This window comes from Carassius auratus, chromosome 23 (genome assembly GCF_003368295.1).
Source record: "Carassius auratus strain Wakin chromosome 23, ASM336829v1, whole genome shotgun sequence".
NCBI lineage: Eukaryota > Metazoa > Chordata > Actinopteri > Cypriniformes > Cyprinidae > Carassius > Carassius auratus.
Window position 1 is genome coordinate 11,609,326 of NC_039265.1, and position 21,822 is coordinate 11,631,147.

The window sequence follows — 21,822 nt, forward strand, 5'->3', positions numbered from 1 at the left end:
TTTAGTATTTACTCTGACTATTTTTTGTTGAAAATGTAGCACTCTTGATTTTTTTTATTAATATTTTAAATGTTTTATATTTTCTGTTACTCTACAGCATTATATATTATTACAGCTTGTTTTCATGTTTATATATATATATATATATATATATATATATATATATATATATATATATATATATATATATATATATAATAAAATACAAAGAACATTCATTTGAAAAAAAAAGTAAGCTATCCTAATGTTACCAAAGAAAACAAAAATCCATATGTACTGTATGGTTATTTCTTCTGTGATAAATTATGTGCTTTACCCTAAAGTCTTATAATAAAAATGGAAAGTGGTTAGCGTTTGAATGTTTAAGTATTTCAAATCCTTAAAAATATGCATATATGTGTAGAGTTAGAAAACAGAAAAACACGAACTACGTGGGGGTGGGGCACATCGACGCTTCACGCACGCGCAGTTCAGTCCGGTAACATATCTATGGGAAGAAGCGGGAAAAGCAGAGGACGTCTGAGGCATTTTCTACAAAAGCTTATTTTGAGGTATGAAATTTAAGTTTTAATGCTTAATCTTATGTAATTGAGTTGTTGATTTAAAATGACTATCGATGGCAAGCAAATTGATTGTAAACAATCGAAGAAAGTCGGCCATAGTTTATGACCGAAAGGTGATTTTCGGGTCATCTATTCTTAATGAATTTGCATAGTAAAAGTTGGATTAATTTACGTCCTTAATATTTTAATCTGTTAACTACTTTATTAATTATTTTTACGATTACCCTTGAGGCTGTGCTATTCTGTTTAGCTAATCACCGCTGATTAGACTGTTGTGCCTATAACAACAACCTTGTAAAATTAAATCATAATACATTTTTACATCAAATTTCAAATAACATCAAATAACAACTAATTCTGGATATTTTACCCAGGTATATAAATATGGATAAAAAGAAACGCAAAAAAAAAAAAAAAAAAAAAACTGAACTAATGGAGTAAGTCCACAGCCCAAGAGCGCTCTGGTGCCGGAAGTAAATTTCCCATTCATTTCTCCCATTGACTTTCGGAAAAATCCGTATCTAAAGAGTTTTAGAGCATGTGTGAGGATAACCAGCTACGGCTGAACTCATAAGCATATAACATATCATTTCGAGTGAAAAATACAAGACTGTGTACATATTTTCATTTCGAGCACTGGAACTACTCATCCCATAAACCACCGCGCCTCATTGAATTCGACTGGAGCCACAACCGCGGCTGCATCCGAAAACATGGCAGGTGACTTGCTGTCTCGCTGTCTTATCAGGCAATGACTTTGCAGGCAGCGTTTTTGCACGAAGGCACCTCACAAAACTGATTTTGGACAGGCTTCTGAGGCAGTGTAATGGTTTAATGATCTACAGCAAAAAATAGAGAGCTTTGGTGATAACAAAGTGAATATTTAATAACTGCAATATTGATTTCTCGCTAGAAATGACATCAAAAGTGGAAAACGTTGATCAGAAACATACATTTACACACAAACTGACCACCGACCACAACTTTCAGACGCCATCTTTATTTTGTTTGCTTAACTCTCACAGAATGTAACTATGGAAGCATATGGGTAGCATTATTCAATTTGGGATGTAATATGCAAAATGACAATGCAATATGTAAAATGGCAATGCATTTCTGTATTTACATTTACATTTTCCAATACATTTGTGCAACGTTTGGTGCAAAATGAAAATGAAAATTAAATTACATAATTTTAATTTGCCATTTACTACACCAGTTTTAAAATGTAAAATGAATATTAATTTTAACGCTTTATAAGTTGCAAAATTAAAATGAAAATGTATTACAGAAATTATTAGATATGTCTAACATGTTCAAGCAAAAACTGTGGCTAAATGATCATTTAAATGCTATTTTTCTTAATTGCATTAACACTCACAGTCAAGACACTTACGATTGCATTTTCATTCGGTGTCCCGCAATGAATGTAGCAAAACTCAATGTGCACATTGAAAATGCATTCCGAGCCGATCACGTGTCCCCGCCCTCACGCCACGTCAATCATTGTGTGAACAAGGCGGGGCTTACAGAAGGTCAGAGACTCAAGTCTCAAGAAGAGGATTCAATCAAGTGAGACAACATGGACAAGACAGTTGATCCGTGTATGTTTTGATCATTTCGGTTTATGGCTTCAATATTTCATTCGGACTTGTGGGCGGAGCTGAAACGCTGCTTTCATCTGATTGGTCGAATCGGATCGGTTTTCATCTGACAGCCTTCAGCTCGGTCTTGTCATTCTTTCAGGCAGAATAAGAGTCAGTGCGAGTGAAGCACTGAAATGTCTGCTACTACACTCACTGTTAATTAGCATAATATTTGAATCAGATGTAGCTGGGCACATAATTCGTGCTGCTGAGACCTGCAAATTAGTTCTAGGTTGTAGTATTGTATGAATATTGTCCCACTGATAAATACAGTGCAAATAGTTCTGTCCCTTTGGATAACAGTGAAGTGGAAATAAAAATCAACAATAGACTGAACAGTTCCATGTCTGTAACATTTACCACTCTCATCTTTTAAGTCTTAAGGCACTAGGTATGTGTGTGTGTGACATTCATAAATAATTGTAAAAATGAATATAGTTACATTTTCTAAAAAAAATAGTAAAATTAGCTCTATGCTGCTCAGTGCTCCTGTAGCCTACCCCAGAGCGCCCTCTCGCGGCTGTAGACGGTAATGTTTTCTCTTGGTCTTGAATAAATGTGACATATAGTCCAGTGCGACTTATATATGTTTTTTTCCTCGTCATGACGTATTTTTGGACTGATGCAACTTATACCGAAAAATACAGTTAACATTATTATTATTATTTATTATGAGAGTAATTGACACAGACTAGAACTTTAATGTTTCACCCAATTCAGCTCATATCTTTAGACTCGTCCGACTCGTGTTGCTTGTATAACTGGCCAGACTTACCTTCCCAAAAAATCCTATTTAATTTTATTTCATAAATTTAACTATATTTATTTCCACTTTACTGTTATCCAAAGGGACAGAACTATTTGCACTGTTTTTATCAGTGGGACAATATTCATACAATACTACAACCTAGAAATAATTTGCAGGTCTCAGCAGCACGAATTATGTGCCCAGCTACATCTGATTCAAATATTATGCTAATTAACAGTGAGTGTAGTTTCAGACATTTCAGCTGAAGGCTGTCAGATGAAAACCGATCCGATTCGACCAATCAGATGAAAGCAGCGTTTCAGCTCCGCCCACAAGTCCGAATGAAATATTGAAGCCATAAACCGAAATGATCAAAACATACACGGACCAACTGTCTTGTCCATGTTGTCTCACTTGATTGAATCCTCTTCTTGAGATTTGAGTCTCTGACCTTCTGTAAGCCCCGCCTTGTTCACACAATGATTGACGTGGCGCGAGGGCGGGGACACGTGATCGGCTCGGAATGCATTTTCAATGTGCACATTGAGTTTTGCTACATTCATTGCGGGACACCGAATGAAAATGCAATCGTAAGTGTCTTGACTGTGAGTGTTAATGCAATTAAGAAAAATAGCATTTAAATGATCATTTTGCCACAGTTTTTGCTTTAACATGTTAGACATATCTAATCATTTCTGTAATACATTTTCATTTTCATTTTGCAACTTATAAAGCATTAAAATTAATATTCATTTTACAAATTAAAACTGGTGTAGTAAATGGCAAATGAAAATTATGTAATTTCATTTTCATTTTGCACCAAACGTTGCACAAATGTATTGGAAAATGTAAATGTAAATACAGAAATGCATTGCCATTTTACATATTGCATTGTCATTTTTTTTCCTCTCCTTGAACTGTCACCTTATCGTGGTGGAGAGGTTTGAGTACCCGAATGATCCTGGGAGCTATGTTGTCTGGGGCTATATGCTCCTGGTAGGGTCTCCCAAGGCAAACAGGTCCTTGGTGACGGGCCAGACTAAGAACAGTTCATAAAACCCCTTATGGCAAAATTAAAATCAAGGACCGTGACGTCGCCCGGCATGGCGCAGCCGGGGCCCCACCCTGGAGCCAGGCCCGGGGTTGGGGCTCGTATGCGAGCGCCTGGTGGCCGGGCCTTCCCCCATGGGGTCCGGCCGGGCTTAGCCCGAAGGAGTGACGTGGGGCCGCCCTCCTGTGGGCTCACCACCTGCAGGAGGGAGCGTAAGGGGCCGGTGCATAGAGGATCGGGCGACAGTCGAAGGCGAGACCCCCGACGACCCGATCTCTGGACACGGAATCTGGCTTTAGGGACGTGGAATGTCACCTCGTTGGCGGGGAAGGAGCCTGAGCTTGTGCGGGAGGTCGAGAGGTACCGACTAGAGATAGTCGGGCTCACCTCAATGCACAGCTTGGGCTCTGGAACCACACTTCTTGAGAGAGGCTGGACTCTCTACCACTCTGGAGTTGCCCATGGTGAGAGGCGGAGGGCTGGAGTGGGTTTGCTAATAGCCCCCCAGCTCAGCCGCCATGTGTTGGAGTTTACCCCGGTGAACGAGAGGGTCGCTTTCCTGCGCCTTCGAGTCGGGGATAGGTCTCTCACTGTCGTTTGTGCCTACGGGCCGAACGGCAGTGCGGACTACCCGGCCTTCTTGGAGTCTCTGGGAGGGGTGCTGGAAAGTGCTCCGACTGGAGACTCCGTCGTTCTACTGGGGGACTTCAACGCTCACGTGGGCAGTGACAGTGATACCTGGAGGGGCGTGATTGGGAGGAACGGCCCCCCTGACCTGAATCCGAGCGGTGTTCTGTTATTGGATTTCTGTGCTAACCACGGTTTGTCCATAACGAACACCATGTTCAAGCATAAGGGTGTCCACCAGTGCACGTGGCACCAGGACACCCTTGGCCGGAGGTCGATGATCGACTTTGTGGTCGTGTCATCAGACCTTCGGCCATATGTCTTGGACACTCGGGTGAAGAGAGGGGCGGAGCTGTCAACTGATCACCACCTGGTGGTGAGTTGGATCCGATGGCGGGGGAGGAAGCTGGACAGACTCGGCAGACCCAAACGTACTGTGAGGGTCTGTTGGGAACGTTTGGCCGAGCCCCCTGTCAGAGAGATCTTCAACTCCCACCTCCGGCAGAGCTTCGACCGGATCCCGAGGGAGTCTGGAGATATTGAGTCCGAGTGGACCATGTTCTCCACCTCCATTGTCGCTGCGGCTGCTCGGAGCTGTGGCCGTAAGGTCTCCGGTGCCTGTCGAGGCGGCAATCCCCGAACCCGGTGGTGGACACCGGAAGTAAGGGATGCTGTCAAGCTGAAGAAGGAGTCCTATCGGGCCTGGATGGCTTGTGGGACTCCGGAGGCAGCTGACAGGTACCGGCAGGCCAAGCGGACTGCAGCCCGGGTAGTCATGGAGGCAAAAACTCGGGCCTGGGAGGAGTTCGGTGAGGCCATGGAGAAGGACTATCGGTTGGCCTCGAAGAGATTCTGGCAAACTGTTCGACGCCTCAGGAGGGGGAAGCAGTGCCCTACCAACACTGTTTACAGTAGAGATGGGCACCTGTTGACCTCAACTGGGGATATCGTCGGGCGGTGGAAGGAATACTTCGAGGATCTTCTCAATCCCACCGACTTGTGTTCCGTTGAGGAAGCAGTGGCTGGGGACTCGGAGGGGCACTCATCCATCACCCGGGCTGAAGTCATCGAGGTAGTTAAAAAGCTCCTCGGTGGCAAGGCACCGGGGGTGGACGAGATCCGCCCCGAGTACCTCAAGTCTCTGGATGTTGTGGGGCTGTCTTGGCTGGCACGCCTCTGCAACATCGCATGGCGGTTGGGGACAGTACCTCTGGACTGGCAGACCGGGGTGGTGGTCCCTCTTTTCAAGAAGGGGGACCGGAGAGTGTGTTCCAACTATAGGGTGATCACACTTCTCAGCCTCCCTGGAAAAGTCTATGCCAGGGTACTGGAGAGGAGAATTCGGCCGATAGTGGAACCTCGGATCCAGGAGGAACAGTGTGGTTTTCGTCCCGGTCGTGGAACACTGGACCAGCTCTATACCCTTTCCAGGGTGCTGGAGGGTTCATGGGAGTTTGCCCAACCAGTCCACATGTGTTTTGTGGACTTGGAGAAGGCATTCGACCGTGTTCCTCGCGACATCCTGTGGAGGGTGCTCCGGGAGTATGGGGTCGGCGGCTCCCTACTTAGGGCTGTTCGGTCCCTGTACGACCGGAGCAAGAGCTTGGTTCGCATTGCCGGCAGTAAGTCAGACCTGTTCCCGGTGCATGTTGGACTCCGGCAGGGCTGCCCTTTGTCACCGGTTCTGTTCATAATTTTTATGGACAGAATTTCTAGGCGCAGCCAAGGGCCGGAGAGTGTCCGGTTTGGGGACCATACGATTTCGTCGCTGCTTTTTGCGGATGATGTTGTCGTGTTGGCATCCTCAGACCAGGACCTTCAGTGTGCATTGGGACGGTTTGCAGCCGAGTGTGAATCGGCTGGGATGAGAATCAGCACCTCCAAGTCCGAGGCCATGGTTCTCAGTCGGAAAAGGGTGGATTGCCCACTTCAGGTTGGTGGAGAGTTCCTGCCTCAAGTGGAGGAGTTCAGGTATCTTGGAGTCTTGTTCACGAGTGAGGGAAGGATGGAACGTGAGATTGACAGACGGATCGGTGCAGCTTCTGCAGTAATGCGGTCGCTGTACCGGTCTGTCGTGGTGAAGAAGGAGCTGAGCTGTAAGGCAAAGCTCTCGATTTACCGGTCAATCTACGTTCCTACTCTCACCTATGGTCATGAGCTGTGGGTCATGACCGAAAGGACAAGATCCCGGATACAGGCGGCCGAAATGAGCTTTCTCCGTCGGGTGGCTGGGCGCTCCCTTAGAGATAGGGTGAGAAGCTCGGTCACTCGGGAGGAGCTCAGAGTAGAGCCGTTGCTCCTCCACATCGAGAGGAGCCAGCTGAGGTGGCTCGGGCATCTATTTCGGATGCCTCCTGGACGCCTTCCCAGGGAGGTGTTCCAGGCACGTCTCACCGGGAGGAGGCCCCGGGGAAGACCTAGGACACGCTGGAGGGACTATGTCTCCCGGCTGGCCTGGGAACGCCTCGGGGTCCCCCCGGAAGAGCTGGAGGAAGTGGCTAGGGAGAGGGAAGTCTGGGCGTCTCTGCTTAGACTGTTGCCCCCGCGACCCGGCCCCGGATAAGCGGAAGATGATGGATGGATGGATGGATGGCATTGTCATTTTGCATATTACATCCCAAATTGAATAATGCTACCCATATGCTTCCATATGTAACGCACAGGATTGTGGGATATCAAAGGCAGCGAAGGATACATCTATGCTGCCTTCAAAAATCGGCCAGATGAAGGCATCTCATGAGACAGGAAGTGAAGCTAACATTGAATTCGGATTTGCCTTGATGCCTCACGGCCTTGGAATGCATCCTCCGAAGGCAGCATTTTTCAGTTTTCGGATGCAGCCCGCGAACGAACCTTTAGAGCGACTTCCAAATCTGATGACGGCGAAGAAAAGTCATAAAGTTCGCGCAAACTTTTTCCTCCAGTGAATTTTATTTTATACAGTGAATGTGAAGTAATAGCAGTTCTTTCAGTATTAATCGTGTAAATAAATAGTGTTTTATATAGGTTGTGTATTGATTTTTATATTTACCATCGTGTATTTTATATATTTTGTGTGCGTGTGTGAAAGTGATTAACAATAACGTCAGCAACATGGTGCAGTGCTTTGCACCTGACTGCAATCACCGCTCAGTCGTCAACACATGTCGTTGCCATTGCACAAATGTTCAGTAAATGCACAATAAGGTATGCCTAGGCTAAATATTGTTTTGACGGTGGCATTATAAAATGCTTGATATGACTCATGCCATATGAAGGCTACAGTAGCCTAGCTAAAGTGGACGATAATGCTAACTAAAGTTACCAACTTCCCTGCAAAACTCTCATGGCAGCCAAGGAGATCATGATTGCACTGATAAGTCTACCGTGCAAAAATGCAACACAGGTTTTTTTTTAAATTTATTTTTATATTAATGATCTTCAGTCTTCACGGACCTTCGCGGGGTTTAACCAGACGGTTACACGAGCTCCACCAATCAAAAGCATCACTGTGGGATTTTGGGATTGTTCAGGATTGTGAGTAATGAAGTACTTAGCCAAGACATCGCGAATAAAAGGCATTTATATCAAAACAAGGTTAGTGCCCCATGATCCTTTTGCGTTTATATCAGCATATACTATCGCTTAGTACAGCCGTAGCTGGTTTTAAGTCTACCATGTATGGTTACGTTTTTATGGCTTATATCCCAAATGTCAATGCAGAAATTGCATTGAATTTTTACTTCCCGCACCAGCTGTGGCTGTGATGCTCTATGAGTGACTATATTTATGTACTCTTCTGCATTGTGGATACTTTTATGTATTCACTATTATTGTTTATTGTTTACCTTTATTTAAATCTTATATTTTTTGCTTTTGTGTTCTAGTGACCTTTTTTCTGTATACATGCAAAGAAATCAAAACAGACAACTTTAGGAACACCAATTTCTTTCATTTAAAAAGACAATACAAAATCCAGACATTTTTACATGAGCATAAACAAATTTCAAGTGCAAATACCATTTCCCATTCCATGAAACATTGTGGCAAAGTATATTTTTCTCTAACAAAAAGACACTGGTTAAAAGAAAAATGGAGAAAAGATAAATGAAAAAACAACAACAACACAAAAATTAAAAATAAAACAGCAACATGGATTATTTATCAGAAAAATTTAACATGGTTTAAAATGGGTTTGGTAGAGCAAAGACAGAGGGGAAATTATAAAAATAAAGCAGCAGTCACAGACCGCCAATGACATTGACTAGTTAGAGTAGCTAATACTCTGCATTTCTTTTAGTGAACATTCAACAAAACATTGACTACTTTGCCACAAACTTTTCATTTCATGGCTATTTCACATATGACCCATCCATTTTTTTGACTGAAATATCCAACTCGCAGTGCTGCACACATGACATGTTTAGTAATAGATGTTGAGTTTTCATTTCTGAGAGTGGGGCAGTATTGACATTTCACTTCTTGGGTTAATTCAAGATTTTATTTTATTTCTATCTTTCTATACTATCATATTTATACATTTAAACAATTATATTAGTGACCCATGTAATAGCTGACAAATGTACAAAATACCTAAAAAGTCAATAACTGCTTCGTAAAATAACCTTTGCAAATATCACACAAATTCCAATCTCTTTAGTTTGGATTGTTGGATTAGTTGGATTTTATGATATAGTCTTCAGGGTTAACATTTTCTGTCCATAACCAAAAAACAAACAAACAAAAAACTGGGTGGGACAACCATGTGTATCTGTAGATGGATTAACTTTAATTAAAAGAGATTTGGATTAAACGCAAAGATTACGGTTAAATGCATTTGATCCCATGTGGAGCCAGCAAAGTCAATACCACAAAACGGTCTTTTTTTTTCAGCACAGAAATGGTCCCAAAACATTCTACGCAATTATGTAAATGCATTTTTTTAAAGCTTGTTTTAATTAATTGCCGTTTTCTGAAATGTGCAAGTACTATGTTGCATTCTGAGCACTTCATTAGTGTAAACTACAGGGAGATTTGTCTTTTAGGTGAACTACTGAGATGGCGAAGAGAATATCATTGAGCAAGTCAAAGTTGATGTATAGAGCAAGCTTTATGTTTTTTATTTTTTTATTTCAAAAAGTTAGTTCACCCAAAAATAAAAAATTTGCATATACACCTAATTACAAAATTAGGTGTATATGATTTTCTTCATTCAGATGAATCCAGTTGTAGATATATTAAAAATGGTCTTTGATCTTCCAGGCTGTTTAATGGCCTTCAGTGGGTGTTGCATGCATCAGTCCAAAAGAAGTGAAAAAAAGCGCATCCATCCATAATAAAAAGTGCCTCACATGGCTCCTGGGGGTGAAAAAAATGCCTCCTGTAGCAAATCGATGCATTTTTGTAAGAAAAATATCTGTATTTAAAACATAATAATCTATTTAATTTATGGAAGTAACTCTGGGGGAATGACGTATGAGGTTAGCTTTGGGAATGTGCCGCTCCGAAGTGACGAATGTGGAAATGCAGCAGAGAGATCAAAACAAATGCACAATGCTGACATCATGCTCCCGGAACTGCTTCTGTGTAAAACTGTTGGTGTAAGCTAGATTAAATTGATTATTACGTTTTAAAAAAGGATATTTTTCATACAAAAATGCAATGATTCGCTACAGGAGGCCTGCGTTCACTCTCCGGAGCCGTGTGAGACACTTTTTTATTATGCATGGATGCGCTTTATTTCACTTCTTTTGGACCGATGCATGCAACACCTTTTTATAAAACTATAATTGGATTCATCTGAAAGAAAGGAAGCCATATACGACTGGGATGGCTTGATAGTGAGTGAATAATGGGCTAATTTTCATTTTTGAGTGAACTATTCCTTTAAGGCCCAAAGACTGCATGAATGCAAGAGTGCATGTTTATATACAACTGGGACCAATGTGCTTGCAACACATTGGCCAAGCGTTTGCATACTTGCAAAGAGTAAGTATCTGGTGATAATGTTTAAAGTTCTTTTGCGTCAGCCTTGGACATGAGGATAGCACAACGGTAAATACAAGGTCGGGAGAACAACTTGTGTTTGGACTTATCTCTCAGGCTCCAATTAGTCTACGTTTATTTCATATTTACAATATACAAAAAAAAGAGAAAAGTAAATGACCATTTGGACCAGTCCTTTCGTGTTTACATATCAAACTGGGTATGGTTTGACCTCCTTGTTCTTTTCTAACTTTAGGTGAAGGGCTTTACCTATAAACGGGTTCATAATTCATACAAGAAACACTCATGAATGTCCACATCCACAGGTTTATCCTGACACCTTTTGCACTTCAGGCACTTCTCACCACGTTCTGGTGAAACCCAACATCTGTAACCCATATGCTGCTTCTCTTTGGGTCCTTTCATATTGTGCAAAATCTCAAAACACTGTCCTTTCATCCTGAAATGTGGAGCGGAGCCATATTTTATTTTTATTTTACTCAAGTCCATCCAACCTGTGGTTTATGTGATTCATATCATCAGTGTATCAGTGATTCATGTCTGCATTATGAAAACATTACTTCCAACCTGTGAAAGAGTTGGGCCCCTCGACTGCTCTTCTCTGTAGGAAACTTATTGAATCGCATTAGGTAAAACCGAAGGCTTAAAGTGACGTTTCTGAAGAAGCAGCAATTGCATGTCCTGCAAAAAAACCTTCACAGAACTGAGTGTTAACAGTTTTTACAATACCAACTGACCTTTTCATCACCCGAGCCTTTCCAATAACCCACATATCTCTTATGCCTCTTTATGTTAAATTAACTTGAATATTAGGAAATTGAAGAATATGCAGTTGAAAATAATACAATCCGAACAGCTAGACCTTAATAAAACATTACTGTTTTAACAGCATGACCTTTAGAGATTAAATGTATGCTCTAGGAGCTCAAATATAATGCTTTAACATCGTGAAATGCTTGATATGAATTAGATCTTACCAAGAGCACACTAAAAGTACAGATATACAAAAGATTGTACATTTATCTTGAGAACTACGAGTTTACGAGAGCTGGAACTTGGGAAAAAAAGCCTACTTTTAAAGCACAATCACAGCTAGCTCCAGTTCGGCAAAATATTTTTCTTCTCTTTGACATGCTACAACTTTCTTTAGTCTGTACAACACAATCAGGCGTGTTTAGACTCACACGTCGCTCTTAACGGGGGGTGTGGGAACCACCCAAACATCATCTTTCTCTTAGGGATGCCTCAGGACTGAGCGTGCAAACCACAGAACGATTAAAAAAACAAAACATCGACACATCACAGAAAGGTGACCGACACGTAGAGAAAGAAAACACTTCGGTTTGGCTCGATATGACTGCGTTACATGTAGACCACACAGAAGCTTTTTTTCCCCTCAGAGATGACTGACAAGAAAAAGAAAAGAAAAAGGTTAAAGTGAAACATCTGCATAGTGTGGTTGTGCGTGTGCCGTTGAAAATGTGTGTGTGTGTGTGTGTATTTCCTTTAAATGTGTGTGTAGGATCCTATTGACTCGAGGCCAGGTGACAGGAGGTGTGTGGAGGCGGATGGCGCTTTTGATTATTTGTACGGACGCAGGAAGGCGGAGACTTTGCTGTGGATGAGGCGTATGAAGGAGCGCGGGAGCATCTCTGTTGAGTCCCGAGTTGAGTACTTGTAGTAATTGTTTGGGTGAGCCAGCACGTCGAACAGAGTTTTAATCAGTTTTTTATCCTGGTGAGAAACAAAAGAGTGAAATGGAATGAGACCTGGAATAAAATGTGTCATCATGTATGGTCATTGCATGGAAACAAGCAGTTTAAACAATCATTTTATTACTTAAAATACAGTTTAAGCAAAAATCACACTTGGAGCAATGTACGGGTTTCCCATAAAGAGATATAGTAAATGAGACATAAAAAATAACACATGCATTGTAAAGTTAGACTTCATTACAAATGGTTTTTCTTGTTTTCCAGTATAAATATTTAAACATTGTTAATTTAAGAAACTAAGTTGCTTTTTCCTAAAAACAACAGTATTGAAATTAAGTGAGCTTTATTTAAAAGCTCACTTAATTAAGTGAAACAAGAAATACATCTGCAAGTCGGGACAGAAAAGTAAATTAGTTTTAAAGGGGAAAACAATTTTTTTACCCATTGGCAGATACTTTTTCTTTTCTTTTTTAAACAAAAACTTGCTTTTGATACATTGTTTCAAAGACTTTTGAAGCACTTTAAATCATTTTACTTCTCATGTTAATTTATCTTAAGAATGTTTAGATTTGTATTGGGAAAAAAATGCATTTCATTTTGCAGTGCATTCCATGCAAAACTGACCTTAAGTATTTCTTGATGGTTTTCAGAGGCGTAAAGTCTTCCGTCTCTTACAATGTCTTCAACCAGTTGCTCATAGTCTTCTAAATACAAGAAAATCAAACACTTTAGTGACAATGAAACCCATCACAAATCTTTCTCCTGAGAATTTGTAGCATTACACACACACACACACACACACACACACACACACAGACTAGGGCTGATCTCGAGACCGTACCATCGTAAGTGACGTATGGAATCTGAAATCCGCGAGCGCTGTTTACATCGTTGGATTTGAAGTTGATCCAGAGGCGGCGCGATCGTGCTGTAAAAGCAATCGGCCTCTCATACGTCTGACATGTTTCGTAAGTGGTGATAGAGGCCGCTGACCCTAAGGAAAGAAAATGTCAGCATTCAAATCAAAGCTTACCTATTTTGAGGAGTCTTTTCACTTTCCACTAACATGGAAAGACTGCAGAAACCCTGGTAAGTCAATATTTTATAACACTAATATCAAACCTAGACTGCTGTCCAAAGGTTTGGGTTTTAAGTGTTTTTTTTTTTTTTTAAAGTTGTTTCTTATGCTCATCAAGGCTGCAAAACAGCAATCAACTGTAATAATACAATTTAAAATAACGGTTTAATATATAATTTTTTTCCTGTTATGCAAAGCAGAATGGCCATCATTCTTTACTCCAGTTTTCAGTGTCACAAGATAATTCAGATATCATTAGGCTTTTTCCACTTCTTGCGGCACCACAAAGCAATGCATACCCACCCTTTATTGGTATTTAAATAGTATACGTTTATGTTGATACAGATGGTGCTGTATTAAGCAGTATATTGTTTGTGTTACTCAAGAAAACATTTATGAAACGTGTATTTGACAAATACTGCGTTTAATTCACTTCCCCTGTGAATGAGTATGCAAACACTGTGAGAGCGTCACTTCCGGGAGCAGAATGCGTCCAACTTGATGCCTCTGCTTTTAATTTCAGCAGGCTAGTGTAGTTCATCTCACGCTCAGAAAAAAAAAAAGTACAAAAGCTGTCACTGGGGCAGTACCTTTTCAAAAGATACACTTTTGTACCTTAGATGTATCTTTAAGGTATCAATATGGACTCTTTTGGTACAAAGTTGTGCCTTTTGAAAATGTATCGTGACAGCTTTTGTACCTTTTTTTTCTCAGAGTGCTCGAACAACCCTTTTCTGATTTATCGGCAATATGCTGATTGATTATTAATGTTGGAAACAGTTGTGCAGCTCAATATTTTTTGGAAGCCGTGATAGTTTCTTTCATAATTCTTTGATGAATAAAAAGTTAAAAACAACAACAATTTATTCAAAGTATAAACCATCACTTTCTATTTATTTAACACATTCTTTCTTGGAAATAAATATTAATTTATATAAAATAAAAATGACCGACCCCAAACATTTAAAAGAGGTACATTTGAACAGCATATATATATATATATATATATATATATATATACACTTTTTTTATTTACAATTTCATTTTTAAATTTATATATATATATATATATATATATATATATATATATATATATATATATATATATATAGTTTTTTTTTTTTTTTACTTGGAATTCAAACCATCCTGAAAAAATTATCATAGGTTGAAAAAAAATATCAAGGAGTACCAACATTTTCCATCACTGATAATAAATCAGCATATTAGAATGATTTCTGAAAGATGATGTGACTGAAGACTGAATTAATGATGCTGAAATTTCAGCTTTGATTACAGTAAAAAATAGTTTTAAAGTATATTCAAATAGAAAACCGTTATCTGAAATTGCAATAATATTCTTCTGTACAGTATTTTTAACATTATTGCAACTTTTGAACGGTAGGCTACGTTAACGTTAGCTGGCCATCTTTAGCATGTTGCACTGAAAGTGTGAAATCATTTTTGACAGTTGATTTAAAGGTTAAGCCTAGCAGAGAAACAAAAACTTACCGTTCTTCCTCATTACTAGCACATCTCCACACTCATCCTCAGATGGGAGGAAGATCTCCGGAACCACGATCAGAATCTTGCGTTTGTGTGGAGGGTTGATCGTCCAGACGCACTCTACATTGGCCGGGTAGTTTCCTGGATAGTTGGGGGACTCGATGTACCCTATGAACTCACCTATTTCACCCCCACATTCCCGATCTGAACACACCACCAACAAACAAGACAACATTATGGTAAAATGGAACATTTCTAGACCTGGATAACTTTTTATTCCTTAAATGCTAAAATACAGGTTTATCCTGTAAAACACATCAACTCCCACGAAATGCAATTTGCCAATCTCATATTGCTTTTATTTTCAGATTTCAAATTAGCCTGATTATTCGACTGATCAGAAGTTGTGCTTAAGAATGAATGGACTCACTCTTGCATTGAGACACACTGATGGCCCCGTCGAAGTCTGTGGTGGTGTTTCCAGGACAGGAAATACAGTAGTTCTGTCTGAACTCAGCCTGGTAGGTTCCATGAGGACAGCGGATGCAACGATGAACTGAGGTGTTATAATAGTGACCTGGAGAACACAACACTACACACACAAACACCAATATCACATGGGCTGATTTACCATGAAGCATCCTTCGTGCACGCATGGACCACAAGAGTCTGACGCCCAGATTTACTAAACAGTACAAATTAGCGCGAGATAACAATTTTATTCAAAGTGCGATAGAAGTGGAATAAACCGAAGTTAATCAACGTGCAAATTAAAGAATACAGATGCAGCTGGATCATTTCCGTAATTATCGACGTAATCTATAAAATGCAACGCAAATTAGCTTAAGGTCGCCAACTAGCTTATGGTAATCAAGTGCGAGTAATCTACGAAACGTGCACAAAATGGGTTAAGACATGCTTTATTTGGTCATTAAATAATAATAATGTTAAATAAACCACAACCCTTAGTAATAAACCTTTATTTAAATTTTCATTACTCTCCTCACATAATATTTCTAATATTTTATTTAACATGTTAAACGTTAACTAAAAATTGCAACAAATTTTTTTATATTGCTAAAACCTAAAATGATGGCACTGGTGTAAACAACATACAAACTGTGCAAAGTGTTTTGCTCCAAACATTATTTTTCCTCACTGTCTAGGTTTATATAAATGCACTGCACTGTAGTCTCAAAATGTCTGACCTTTGACCTCACAGTCATTAAAGGAGCTGGCGCCCTCTCTTTTGGTCCCGAGCCCACCTCCACAGGGGAAACAGAGAGTTCGTCCTGGGTCGGGTTGGTACGTTCCCACGGGGCACAGCTGACAGGGCTTGAACCCGTCGCTGGAGAAATAACCAGGTGGACACTGACCTATAAACAGACAAAAATGGCCAAGAATGGTTAAAAATGTACTCTTAGGAGAAACATGAATAAGTGACTAGTGAAGCAAACATTTACATCTATTATAATGCACACAGATAGACTAGGACTAGTTACCTGCACATGACGTGATGTTGCGGGCCCCTGTTGGGCCATGGCGGTCTCCTCCAGGACAAAGGTCACAGGCCAGCTGACCTTCACGTTCCTGGAATGTTCCAGGTGGGCACTGGATGCAGCGTTCCTGCTCACCGTGGTAGTATGACCCCGGCAAACATCTGACTAAGAGAGAGCAGCCAGCAGGGGGCAGCAGTGAGGAAGCTGAAATTCCGAGCTCTGTTTCTTTTTTTCTTTTTTTTGACAAATGCAACATTTAAACTAGACTCTCTAAAGACCTTGTGGTTTTTAGTGATCCATGTAAAATGCTATAATTCGTAACTTGAAAAATTGTGAACTTTGTTTTAGTTGGTTTCCATTGCATTTGTTGTCAGTACTTTCCAATTAGTTTTTTATAAATGTTTGCAAGCAATCTCAGATAACTATCATTGTCAAAAATCAGCAATGGCATAACTTCTGTTCATTTTACACATTTTGCGCCAATTCTGCATAGAAAAACAGACAAGCTTAGTCGATCAGACTCAAAGCCAAATCTTTTTCAGCAACATATTTCTATATGCTGCAGGTTAGTTTTATGAACTGATAATTTTTTTCACATTTTATTTATATAAAATGTATAATTTCCAGGTATTTTTGGTGAAAAACTGCCATGGAATATAAAAAAGCAAACATTAACACATTTTCACAGTCTCATAATGATCTCAAAAAAGTTTCCTCCTTTGTAGACCTAAAGCTTTTTATTTCATGAGTCGCTAATTTAGAGACTCTACTATATGGCCTACAAGTCAACTGTTCTGTGACAGTGCAAGTCCCAGACCATCTCTAGTAGATGCTCTCATTCATTCTTAACATTTGCCACTTTGTTAAAAGATATAGCTCTCTTGCATCATGTTGCAGTGGAGAAGGGGTTAATATAAAACATACCCCGCTCACTCTTCCGTTCTTACCACAGCGGCCGCTGTCTTTTTCTCGACCCGGTCCACAGTTCTCCTGCCTCAGTCCAGCTTGTGGGACCTTCTGTGCCACCTCGTACTCCAATCCAGCCACACGGATGAGGAAACGATCCTGGTTGATGGATTTTTTCAGGGCTTTAATGTATGCTTTAATCTGCTGCTCCATGCGCTGCCTTTGACACATCATGTTACAGTTCCCTACAGGAGAACAAGATAAACATTGTGACCTTCATGCACCACATTTCCACGCTCATCCTGCATTTTCTGGGTTTATTTCATGTGTCATGATGTCAGACTCACCAGTGGCGTCTCCTGGCTTGACCTCAGCCTCCAGCTCCAGAGTGATGCGCGTGACCTCTTTGCTTGATGGGTTACGTGCCCGACGACCTTTGGCCTTCTTAGACGAATCGCACTTCAGGTTAACGAACGTGACCAGGCAGTTGTTGCACGGTTGGCCACCTGGAAATCAAGATATTATTCACACAAAGAGAGCACTTCAATGTACTTTTTTTGGAAAGACTACTAGATTGTCAACTTAGTAACTCTGCATGAACTGTGCAATAATGGGGATTTAAAGGCACCCAAAATTTTAAATAGTTATTATTTACTCACCTTTTTTACATATAAACAATAACAAAGTCTTTTTCTTTTGCATTATGTCTCATCCTGACAGTCTGTTTTAAACTTCAGGATTAACTGAACGAGCAGTAGTGCTTCAAACAGACTGAATGCAGTAGAGGGAGGGAGAAAATGAATATGCAGTGCAAAAAATATTCATTTTGCTGAAATATCTGTTATGGCATGTTAAATTTAGGTTTAAAAGTCATCATGTAATTCAAGTATTTTATGATAGTAACTGTAAAGGGATAACAGTGTGTAATTGAATATATATTTAGACGTTCCTTACATTTACAGAAAAAACAATGGACAGTAACAGGTTAATGTATTCAGAGTTAATTTGTGTGTTGACACAAAACATTCCTCTCATCTGTTAACACTGAGTGTGTTTCCTTTATTATCTCCTTTATGATCTCTGTTTTTAGTTTAGGGATTTAAACTGTCCTTTGTCCATTCGTCTATTTAAACTCTCCATACACCAAATCACCACACAGTATTGTTTATAGCATTTAGTTGGCACATCTGTTTGAAGGACAGCATTAGGCGGCATGTGGAATTGTGTATTTTGTCAACAAAAAAAAACAAGAAAGAAAGGCTTTTTAAGTCATTATTGCATAAGACTTTGGTTAACATTCAAAATATCCCTAACATTTTTTCGAAGCAGTCCTAATATTCAGTCTTTCTCAACTAGTGCTGCAACAAACGACTATTTTGGTAATAATTAGTTGACCGATTACATTTTCAGATTAATTGGTCAACTAATCATTATCAAAATAGTCATTAGTTTCAGCACTAGTTGAGAAAGACTGAATATTAGAACTACTTCGAAAAAATGTTAGGAATATTTTGAATGTTAAAGTCTTATGGGTTTGGGATGACGTTAGTGTGAGTAAATGATAACAGAATTTTCATTTTTGGGTAAACTATCCATTTTATCCCAATTATTGCTGTCTATGTAGCAAAATAAGAATGCAGCTCCCTCAACAAACAGTCCTATGACCTTATTCCACAACAGGGACCATCGAAATGACATGGTACCCTTCATTTCCTGGCCCCTATGACCTCTGACCTGGCCCGATCTGTCTGCCGTTGTCCTCTGCCCTCCCTTTATGCTTCGGGTGCAGGTGACATTTGGCGTTCTTGATCCGGAAGGATGCCGTCTGCTTCACTGGAGGAGCCTGAGTCTCTACAACCAAACAAAGAGGCCTTGACATGCAGCTCAACATGATTCATATAAAGTCCTTGCTGACAACTACTTGCTAACTACATTCATTCACAGCTGCTGGCTCGCTACATGCAACGCGCTTGATTGAAAAAACAAAACCAGCTGGGCTGTTTGTGAACATTTAAAGCAGATTCGTGTTAGCTTTATGCTCACTCTGAACACTTATGAGGAACAGCAATTTGAGATTATAGTGTTCCGTGACAGGCATCCTAATGTGAAACAAGTTTGACATCAAAACAAACATCAGGCATGGTAAATAAGTTTCTAATTTGCCAAGCGCATCAAGTGATCATGTAATTGGACAGCTGCGATGTATCTTCCATTATGTTTCTCAGAATCATCGACTGCAGCTGCTCAAAAGAAACGTCTTATCGATTTCCAGGTTCTGTTTGACGGCACTTTCAGCAAATAGGGTACAAAAAAGGACTGAAATATCTTAGGAAATTAAGTATTTTTCAACAAATAATCAGTGAAATTGAGGGGCTTAGCACTAAGAAAATGTTTATCATTAACCACATGAGATCAAATTAAAATATAGCTGCAAGCAGCGATGACGGGCCCAAGCCATCAGCGCAAACGCCACCCAGGTAACTTCTGGAGAATGGTTTTAATGAATACAGCAATGAAAGGGTTAATCCAATCCATCAAGAGACACACACATACACACACAACAAAATATAAAACTTTGGCAATACTTTACAATAAGGTTTCAGTTATTAAACTTAACTATATAAATTAATATGAACAATAATTATAAAGCATTTATTAATGTTAGTAATAAGTTAAGTAATACAATTTTATCTGTTAACATTAATTAATGCAAAGTGAATTGAAATTAATGCATTCTGATTATCTAACATGAGCAACCATTAATAAATGCTGTAAAATTATACTGTTCATTGATAGTTCTTGTCAGTTAATGCATTTACTAGTTAACAAATGAGCCATTATTGTAAAGTGTTATCAAACCTTAAATTATTTATAAGCATCTTTAAATTATTTAATTGATCTTTAAGCAGGTTAATTATTTTTGCCTGCATTACAGCTTAGTCTTCATCTTCATGAACAAACCACTGAAATGTTTTCTTTCTCTACTTGAGATCAAGTTCACTGAGTTGGGTGGCAATCGGGTAAAAAAATAAATAAAAAGACAAGTATATCAAACTCCACAGCATGATCTTTTTACACAGCCCTGAATAACCAACTTCCTGTTGGGCAGAACCTATAACATGCGAAAAGTGAGAAAGTTGTTCGACTCAGTGAGTGTACCGAGTTTCATATGAATATGTGCAAGTATGTGTGAGATATAAATCAAGTTTTCTGACTGTGTTCCTTAGTGGCTTGGGCCCTAATAATATATGATCTGTTTGATTTTCTATTAGTTTATATGTGGAATCCTTCATACTAAAACTTTGATAAATAAATTAGGATAAATAATAAACACTATGCTAAAATGGGTAACAGACTTGCTAGTATATGTCCAAATGTTAGTCTATAGTTAATATGCTTAATGGTTTCTGTAACATATCTCACTACAAAAATGAGATTCCCTCTAATGAGATTACCTGTAAGGAAACTTGCAATGGTAAAATGGTCAAGGTCTACCATATTTGTGGAAAGTGCACACCATTAGTCGCCAAGATTCAAGTCTTGACTGACCTACTCCTCAGTTATGACTTGAATACCCTTTTTGTGAAAATAAAAATTAAAAAAACTTGATTCTACTGCCTGTGAGATGAGGAAGATGTTGGGACGCATGTATGATCTTACCTATGCAGCTCTGGACGCTGCTTGCATTTAATCTGCTCTGAGATTTACCTCGTAGGATGGGTATTCCACAGCTGACAGAATAGCTGTTGTCTGATTCTGTGGAACGTAAAATGAAAATCGATCACCAGCATTAGAGTTGACTGCACAAGCTCGTTAAATTAAGTAATTGGGAGGGTAATGGTTTGTACCTGATAGGTAATGTGCTTTGGATGCACACGTGAGAGAGCAGCTCTCTTTTTTCCCAGTCTTACTGCAAGTAAGGGTGGCTTTGGGGGCGACCAGATTGGATGTACATTTCACGATCTCTGTGCAGAAATTGTAAGTTTAACTCCAAGAAAGTACACTGAATTATGTTAATATGCATCAAAAGTGTTTGGATCTAAAAGAAAATCAACTAATACAAATCTATAATTTATCAAATAAGCAGTTTTTGGCATTTGGGTTTGAATCATAATATTTTAGTGTCATCCGAATGGCCTCTAGGTGGCCCTCTTGTCCACATACCGACACAGTCCTTCCTGTTCCAGTGCAGTTTGTAACCAGGAGGGCAGGTACACTCATAACTGCCCAGAGTGTTCACGCATCCGAATTTACAGCCACCCCGATTAATGCTGCACTCATCAATATCTATAAAACATAGCAGATGATTATAAATGATTTATGTTTGTTATAAAGGACATAAATATGGACATTCAACTGATGAAAACCTTCGCTTCGTCCAACAATGCAATTCACATAAAATCAACTTTCAATTTCCATTGTGACAAGTGAATCTAACATGGATTAAAAGCTAAGTTAACAAATTAGACAGGTTAGCATCATCAGTACTTTTAGTTAGTTA

At 39.7% G+C, this 21,822-nt stretch overlaps 1 protein-coding gene across 7 annotated transcripts in view; it reads right to left on the reverse strand.

Annotated features, from left to right (window-relative positions):
- Nucleotides 1-8,545: 8,545 nt before the first annotated feature.
- Nucleotides 8,546-21,822, reverse strand: part of LOC113041306 (signal peptide, CUB and EGF-like domain-containing protein 3) — a 92,787-nt gene continuing 79,510 nt past the window's right edge. For 5 of the 7 annotated variants that reach the window (XM_026199767.1, XM_026199771.1, XM_026199769.1 and 2 more), the window contains 13 exons: nt 21,486-21,608; nt 21,170-21,286; nt 20,982-21,077; nt 19,056-19,172; nt 17,669-17,827; nt 17,363-17,566; nt 16,419-16,580; nt 16,125-16,292; nt 15,347-15,508; nt 14,923-15,120; nt 13,177-13,329; nt 12,960-13,039; nt 8,546-12,354 (listed from right to left, as the gene is read on the reverse strand). In XM_026199767.1, the coding sequence (XP_026055552.1) occupies nt 12,202-12,354; nt 12,960-13,039; nt 13,177-13,329; nt 14,923-15,120; nt 15,347-15,508; nt 16,125-16,292; nt 16,419-16,580; nt 17,363-17,566; nt 17,669-17,827; nt 19,056-19,172; nt 20,982-21,077; nt 21,170-21,286; nt 21,486-21,608 (1,892 nt within the window). In that variant the 3' untranslated portion in view covers nt 8,546-12,201. The remainder of the gene's footprint in view (nt 12,355-12,959; nt 13,040-13,176; nt 13,330-14,922; nt 15,121-15,346; nt 15,509-16,124; nt 16,293-16,418; nt 16,581-17,362; nt 17,567-17,668; nt 17,828-19,055; nt 19,173-20,981; nt 21,078-21,169; nt 21,287-21,485; nt 21,609-21,822) is intronic. The other 2 variants (XR_003275377.1, XM_026199770.1) reach the window with 2 other exon arrangements.